General features: G+C 39.1%; 1 protein-coding gene across 1 annotated transcript; it reads left to right on the forward strand.

Moving 5' to 3' along the window:
* The first annotated feature begins 393 nt into the window (after positions 1-393).
* Positions 394-4125, forward strand: LOC577365 (urotensin-2 receptor). Its single transcript, XM_003728428.3, has one exon. It carries the CDS (start codon positions 1593-1595, stop codon positions 2640-2642), a length of 1050 nt encoding a protein of 349 aa, XP_003728476.1. The 5' UTR covers positions 394-1592; the 3' UTR covers positions 2643-4125.
* The last annotated feature ends 4579 nt before the right edge of the window (positions 4126-8704 follow it).

The following is an 8704-nucleotide window of genomic DNA, read 5'->3' on the forward strand; positions in this document are numbered from 1 at the left end:
ATGCTTCGGCGGGGATTTGAACCCCGTACCTAGTGACCCATAGTCCGGAAATTCCTCCATTAAACCATTACACCATGGCATGTTAAAAACATATTCCATCAACAAGGGCGAATCTAGTTTTACTTTACCAGGGGGGGGGGGTTAAACCGCCGACCCCCCCCCCCCCTAAATCCGCCCCTGACCTAAAACACACGTACATATCAAACAATAAGTTTGTGCCCGTACACCGTCTCTGCTTGTCAATAGACTAATTATACGCAATGGCCACTCATGCATTAACAAAGCGCTCCACATTCTTGTGTACACGAAATTTTCGCACACTTTACTCATCGCCTTCACGTCTTATTCTAAACAACGCCACCGGGTAAAAGCTAGCCGTCACAATAAAACGAGTTGGGGTGTGGTGTGCGTATACATCCAAATCGCGCACTCAAGCTGGTTTCATCACGATGTGCTTCGTTGTGATTGGACGCATCTCCCGTCAATTTAACGAACATCTCCAATGTGTCACGATTCTCCTAGCGCCAGAGTAACTTTAGAGGGCGATTGAAGTGCCACTGTCCGAGCTTCAGCTCTCAGTGCATCGATTTTAACCGGTTCAGCAGCAGTGTTTCACTTGTTTTTGCGTCACGAATAGCGATTAAGCGGCTCGAGATGGCTGCAAGTTTTCCCTCCAGCTTCGGCGTAAAGAGAGTTTAATTGCGGAACATGCAACGTTTATAAACAACAAGAGCACTGCAACCTCAGAGCGCAAGGAGCATTCGTCATCTGAACTGAACAGGAAATGCTCTACTTTTGTTGCTCAGGTTAAATAGAAAAGGGGATGCCTATGCTCATTTCTTTTTTAAAACGGAAATATGCGACTACTTTCAACGCTAAACTTTTCTCCTAACAACGGATATTTCTATTGGACTAAAACAGAATCCTTCATCGGACAGATATTGCGTTACTCTGCTTTCAAATTTTGGAGTACCAAAGGATTCAAGCTACTGAAGACAACTGATATTCAACTGTGAGTGAACTAGCTCTGACTTATCGAGAACATTAGCATAAGAGGAAAACCGAAAGTGTATTATCAAGTATGTATTCTAGACATGCATTGGCTTTACAATATCTCCGATCAAGGGACTGCCAGGACTACCCTGTAATTATTTGACGAAATAAAAAAAGCAACAACATTTCTATCGCCGTCTTCTACTATTTCACCGGTGGCGGATTCGAATTACACCCCTTGAGGATAATGAATACTAGCCGGAGGTTCTGATCGATATCTACATTAGATGTAAAACTACTCAGTCTTTTGGGGATCCGCATCTGGACTTTGGACGTGTGCAGTCTTAGGATTGGTGCTTGAAAGATCAAGTTTCCACAGCTTCATTTGGAGAAAGCGCTTGATATCTATTCATGTTTCAATTTCTTTGATGGATACACCTGGATACTTTTTTTTTCAATCTAAACGAGTAGTTTTTTAAAAATCCGATTGATGACAGAAAGTGTGATTGCCAACGGGGTGTCCTGGACGAATTCTGTAGTGGAATAACTTTAGGAAACGTACTTCATTAACTTTTGGTCAACAACTTATCAGATAAACCATGGCGGATTCATGGATGTACACCCTGCCGAACGTGTCGAGCAACGGTTCGTTATTGAACAGCTCATCTCTGGACTTCGAGGATGATGTCATGTTCAATTCATTCCTAGTCGCTGGATTTCTATGTATCTTTGTTGTTGGTGTCTTTGGAAACAGCATTGTTATTCTGCTAACATTCCGACCAACGTGCAGCGTGAGTGTCAACACAATCAATACTTATATTGTCAATGTTGCCTTTTCGGATTTGCTCTATATCTTCGGCTGCCTGTTTTATACGCTAACGAACTATAACCAAAATGGATGGATGTTCGGTGATATCGGTTGCAGACTTATTTTGGGACAGGATATCTTAACCATGCACGTGAGTACTTTTATTCTCACTATTATGAGTGTCGAGCGATATGTCGCGGTGGTGCACCCGATGATTTCATTGCGCTACCGGAGCGTTGGCTTCGCCCGCCGGATCAGCGGGGCGGTGTGGTTAACAGGTCTGGTAGTCACTTTACCCATGATTATTTACATGTCGGAGGTACACGTTGAGGATAGGGATAAGTATTCCTGCACATGGACGCTGGATGCTGATCGCTCTCTGCCCAACTACATGCTCGCTATCTTTCTCATCACATTCCTCATACCTTCAGTCATCACCGCCACGGTTTACGTACTCCTCCTGTTCCATTTCCTCAACCTGGTCAGTCCTGCACATTCGGCCAACCGTCGGACCAAGCGATCCAAACGCAAGGTGGCCCAAATCATCTTCGTCATCGTGTTCATCTTCTGGCTTTGTTACATCCCTTTCTGGACCTACCAGCTCATCATCTTAAGAAACGTGAACTTTGATTCCAATAACATTATGGGACTGGTCACATTGGTCCTGTCCTACCTAAACTCCTGCGTCAACCCTTTCCTCTACACCCTTCTACCCAGAAGGTACAACATGTGGAAGCGGATATGTAGCAGTCGTTCTAGGCGGACCTACACCCCTGTCCATGTGCAACTAGCGGCCGCCAAAAGAATCGGCCATGTCCACAACGGGCACGCGGTCCTATGAACCCTTCGTCGGGTGCAGTTGAATGCACCCGATACAAGTTCGTCTAGCACAGGATAAACTCGTTTTGATACTTTATTCATCATCGTTACAGAGCATGGTTAAGCGTCTTTAGCGGCCTATATATAACATGTGCCTTTCTGGACCTTCTGGGAAGAGTAGAAACAATCTCAATTTGTACAGCATATAGTTTATTCAAAAGACTTAATCCATATCGAAATTGTCACATTAATATCATTTTGTATAACGCCATCGTATCCGTAATGTTAGACGTAATATGGTCATGTTTCAAGCCTACCAATTTGTGATATATATATATATATATTTGCAAAATACTAGTCATTCGGGAGCAATTGCATCGACGGTTACTTTTAAAAAAAGTAACTATATGATGGGCTGTGCTTATTTATATTTGATGAACGTGTGCAAATACTATCTATTCCAATAACCAAAAACAGTGCATAAAAAAGACACAAACTTTGGCATTCCATCAGGCCGTCAGCTCATAAAACTGACTATACTGGTCTCGTGAACCCTCAGAATAATTTATCACAATGCCCACAGGATCGAAATGTCAGTCCCCCTGACCGTTGGCCTGGTAAACATTCAGAAATCATTTCAGAAGGTTGAAAAGACCGACATGGTCAGTCTCGTGTCCTGTCAATCTCGCCGCTCTTGATTTCGAGCCAGGCAAAACAAAAATAATGGGGTATATATTAGAAACAAAAGACGATTTCAATGTATAGAATTTCAAAAATTAAATCAACTACATGAGAGGACAGAGCATGTGATGTTCAATTTCTTAATTTACCGACGAAATATCTAATCAATATCAACTTTTAGCGGTTCGTGAACGTGTATTTGAATTTCTCGGTATTTCATACATTTTGGATTATGTACATCTTTTTTCTGCTATATCATTCGGGTATTTTGACGATAGGAACATCGGAACTCAGGATTTTCTTTCTTATTCCTTTTTCTGCCATTCAAGAAGTGTGGCGGAAGTCAGTGTTGTATCGGTCCTATACATTGTTAGATTTTACGATTTCAATGGACTTCATGGAAACATTCTTTTAGATTATTATGATTATTCTTTTGAAATGCATATCGACAGGGAACCCTCATTGGAAGTTTTTTTGGTCTAATTCTCAGCGACCAATAATACATCGAGACAGAGAGTGAGACGTATTACACGGACATAATTAAGTGATCCTTTAGTCTCATCTTTCGAGCTTTCAAGGAATTTTGTCGAGGAATCTTCTTACATAGGCCCTCAAGACACAACAATTATGTAATACTATACAATTTAGATATGTAGTTAAGGTTGATCCGAGTTTACCTCTTCGTCCAGAGCATATCAGAAAGGATTTTATATGTCCGCTATCATTGTAGTTGACAGATAAAACTTTAATCAGCTTATTTTTATGGGTGAAATTTGACATTACGTTTATATTTGTTGTAAAATAGAAATAGATGCACCTTCTATGACCCATTCCTTTAAAGGTACTTTGTCCCATTTGCAGGCCAAAAAATGAAAAGGTTAAATTCCAACGGCATTTGAAGGACAATACTAATTTAGAACTTCTCTTAAAACGAAAGGGCTTGAAAATGGCTTTTAGTGTGACATAACGACTATTGGTTGTCGAATCGACTTATTGATTGCAATCACCTAAGTAATAGTCTGATTTTTAGATCCTTCTACCGAATGGTCGTACGTTTTGTGCTGCAAAAAGATTCGATCAGTAGAGGGTTTAATATTGATGTAGACAAATGCTCATGTACCTTTTATAGCTCATTTTATATGTTATGTTATTACCAACAAAAAACAAGTCTGTCAGTCAGTCACTCAATAGTGTCTGATAGTAAAGTCTAGAAGGTAAATGGGTTTCTTTGCACAATATGAATACTAGGACCGTTGGTAATGGCTAAATTTCCCAGATAGGACATATATGACATATTCATTGTTCCTGCAAAGTTCTTCAGAATTTGATGTTAGCTGCAAAAGGGACATAGTATCTTTAACAGTACTTTTTGAAAAAATTTCTCTTGACACTACTCAGCCTGACAAATATTGCTAATTTCGAGCACGTGTGACTTTATATCGAAGCCGCGCCTCAAGGTTTAGGAAGTGGTCATACATACATACTACCTATTTCGCACCCAGGGCGTCGTTTGGCATGTTAACATGTTAATCACTGGAGCCAAAAAAGGTATCATCGTCAAGATGTGACGATAAATTGGCAATTTTTAATTTGTTTCCTTCCTGGAACCATTTTGAAAAATTATTTGGAATTTTGTTTCCTATTTGCCGCCCTCTTTTTGATCGGAACATCATTATTTCACAATTTTCTTCCCCACCTTCTGAATTAATTGGAGCAGGCGTTACCCACTCCCCTCCTTAACCAAACGATGTGAATCTACCATAAACAATGATTGTTCTTTGCCTTGCTAAGGTAGACGCATAACGAATTACAAGTAAATTACCTAGTTATCCTTTGAAAAAAAAATCGTCAGCCCCCTAGCTATTTTGTCAGTTTTCGTTGAATAAATTAGGAATTGCTTTGCATGATGATTCAAATGTCTACAAAGTTGTTATATTGCAACTGCCTCTGTAAGTTCATTTTTCTGGTATGTCATCCAATTGCTGCTAATCATACTTTAATGGGTTATTGACTGCCGGAGGGCAATTGTAAAATTATGTACACTAAATTCACGTCCCCCCCCCCCCTTTCTTTCCAAATTACTTGTTCATTTGTTTCGTTCATAATCTTAATGTTATACATTACATAGCCTTTCATGAAGAAGAGGCTTGCTATTATTTTGATCAATGTACGGTCAGAATACCAACGAAAGATACTTTTTAAAAAATGTGTTTATTTTTGTATACATGCTTACCTGTGCAATGAAAAGTGATAATTAAAATCAAATATATGAACGCACATTTACTTCCATTTGCGCATATTTCCAGTGTATTGATCAAATATTATGAATTTTTGTTGGAGTTTATTTCCTTTGTTATGCTACGGGCACAAAGGTTCGTACGAACGATAATTTCGTACGAATCTCCCTGTTTTTCCATTGTCTTCCCGAATTTCCATTGTCTGAAAATCTTTCGTACGGCGTTCGTAGCAGTTCGTAATGGCATTTGTGACCGAGGCTTTACTTAATTATTTCTATCCTTTCTTTCAAATAATTTTTTAGAAATCGCTTTTCACACTTCTTTTAATTTGTGCACATTCTGTACGTAAACTATGCCGTATATCTTTTACTCGATCTAAAGCCTCGGTCACAAATACCATTATGAACTGATCAGAGGGCCGTACGAAACCAGAGTTCGTAGACCGTTCGTAGACCGTTCGTAGATCGCTCGTATGTTCGCAGACTGGTCGATGGTCTTTTCCAAGATTTTGTTCAACCTCGTACGAAACCCTCTCTTTATAAGGCGGCCGTACGAACATCGTAATAACATCGTAAGAACCACGCAAGATCATCGTACATTTTGTAGGTTCTAGAGACAATTCTAAAAGCTTCAAATTTCTTACGATGATCGTTAAAACGCCTAAAGTTCTTCATAAAGGGCTCTTACGGCGTCATTAAGAACGCCTTTCGAACGGAACTTCGTATAACCTTCGTACGAACGACTCCTGGCGTTTGTAAGGCGTTCGTAAGGTGCTGGTAGGTAAACGTACACATTTTATGCAATTTATGCAGCGCTTTGTTTGAAACCCGACAAAATACACAAAAAATCGTAAGATCTTCTTACGAAAGACTTCAGAATGCCGTCAATAGAATGTGGCACAGGAACATCATATCTGTGGAAATGAGGAGTGACGTAGTCCAAACGTGGTTATACATGCAATACAGTAGGGTACGGAGACTGCCTATCGGTAGAAAACTTGAAAGTCTTTACAGCCGTGTTACTGTGAGTGTTCAAATGGAGATGGCGCCTGAAGACTACCATGTCACTCATAAATATTCATCAGTAACCTCAAATCAATAAGTTATATCAATGCATGCAGCTAATAAAAGGAGTAGGCTACATTTGGAATACAGCGTGTCTTCCTCGGAGACTTATCAGATCTGGTTCATGAATAAGAAGCTATTTTGATTTTAATCAGTGACATCATTTGGTAGTTGATGCTGCTGCTGCTGATGATGATGATAATGATGATAATGGTGGTGGTGGTGGTGGTGGTGGTGGTGGTGGCGTTGTTGTTTTTGTTGTCATTTCTCAAGGGGAATGCATAATAATGGTATTTGTCACAATGATATAAAAGCAATGTATCACAGCACTGGTGTGAGTGCATATCTTTCATCTTATCAGGGTCTTTTAAAAAACAAAGCAACAACAACATTAACATCATTGAGTATGAAAGCAACTTCATGGTTGAACATTTACAAATGAACATAGGTAATGATATTGTAAAAAAATATATATTTAACATCATGAAAGCGTGTACCGAATGAACGTAGGTTTCGTAATACTTTGTATTTCTTTGATTATGATTCCTATATTCGGCCTTATATGATTTGTTGAAAACCAATTATGTTGACGGATAAATCGACCAAATTTGTAAAAAAAATAAAAAAATATGGCGCTAAAAATAAAGCATGTAAGCTACTAGATATTGGATTTATACATGAAAACCCTCAAAAAAGTTTAGAAAGCATGATCAATTAAATATCTCTTGTCCTGGCATAATCATCGCTTAGATTAGTCTGGGTAAAAAACGGGTTTATTAATTTGTTAAATGATACACCATTTATAATGACTTTTCATTCATGGAGTGTGCACTCGATCAAAAAAAGGGGCAAAATAAAAAGTAAGAAGTTGGAAAATGCGCTGCTCTTGTTCGACTGTGCATTCATATTGCCCTATTTCCCGGGTTTTTTCAACAGTTATTAACCTAGGCATGATGATTCAGAAAGTTGATGACCAATCAGTTCCGAATCTTGCCTGACATGTCACCATAGTGCATACATTTTAATTCCAGATTCTTTAGAATTTGGCATTCATGGATGACCAGTTGGGAAAAATAGCCTCACTGTCATGAACAACAAAAATTACACTCTTAATATGTCACGATATTTGATAAAGAGTGATCTGCATAACAATAGCAGTGCTTACCAGTATATTTGGCAACTTTTCGCTTTTGACCCTGCCCCTTATTCTTATGTACTGCTCAATCCATGGTTGCGAAGTTATACTAAACATGGTATCAGTTTACAGAAGAGGGCTTTAATCCATTCGACTTGAACTTCCAAAAATATTGACGGGTTATGTACTGAGAGTGTGTGTTCAAAACTTTTGATATGATGCCGATTATACGGCATGTTTGGACACAAAATCGCCTCTGTGTGTAAAATGCGAACACATTTTTGGCATTGATTAGCTCTATCCCGGCTTATTTCGAACCATCGGATCATTGTGTCCGATAGGGTAAAGATGTACAGTGATTTTGGATGTTTGAAGCGTGGGATAGTATAAACACTTTCGAAAAAACAAAAGTGGAAGATGACGCGACCTTTCTCAAATGTGCTATAGGGTTTTCACAAAGTATCGGTTAAATTGTACCAGACCATTTGCAGATGAGAGGGGTTTATTTTGCATAATTATTAACCCCGATATTCCGTGAATAAAAGGGCATGTTTTCCCAAAAGGTCGGGTAACGCGATCACCCGACCCAACGCGATTATCCGATGATTGAAAGTAAGCCATCGAGATTCATATCATCGCCTTCCACAATCAATCAGAAATAGATTATACAGGCAGCAGTGAAAATCACATCACATCACATGGCTTTTCCATTTTGTTTAATCATGTTGTAATTGTCAATTATTATTAAGTCATTAACATAATGAGCTCATCTTAACATGCTGCACCATTCCTCTCCGATTCAACATGTTTTAAAAAAAGACACTCGCGCGTATTCATATCCTGGTGAATCGGATCAATATTACACAGGTTTTGTTAGAGGCAGAGATTTCGTGCCATGAATAATATATTCCAGACGCTGTGACATTTACAAAATCAGACAAAAGTTACAAAGTATTCACAGAGCTTA

This window comes from Strongylocentrotus purpuratus, unplaced genomic scaffold (genome assembly GCF_000002235.5).
Source record: "Strongylocentrotus purpuratus isolate Spur 01 unplaced genomic scaffold, Spur_5.0 spur5_scaffold_14, whole genome shotgun sequence".
Lineage (NCBI taxonomy): Eukaryota > Metazoa > Echinodermata > Echinoidea > Camarodonta > Strongylocentrotidae > Strongylocentrotus > Strongylocentrotus purpuratus.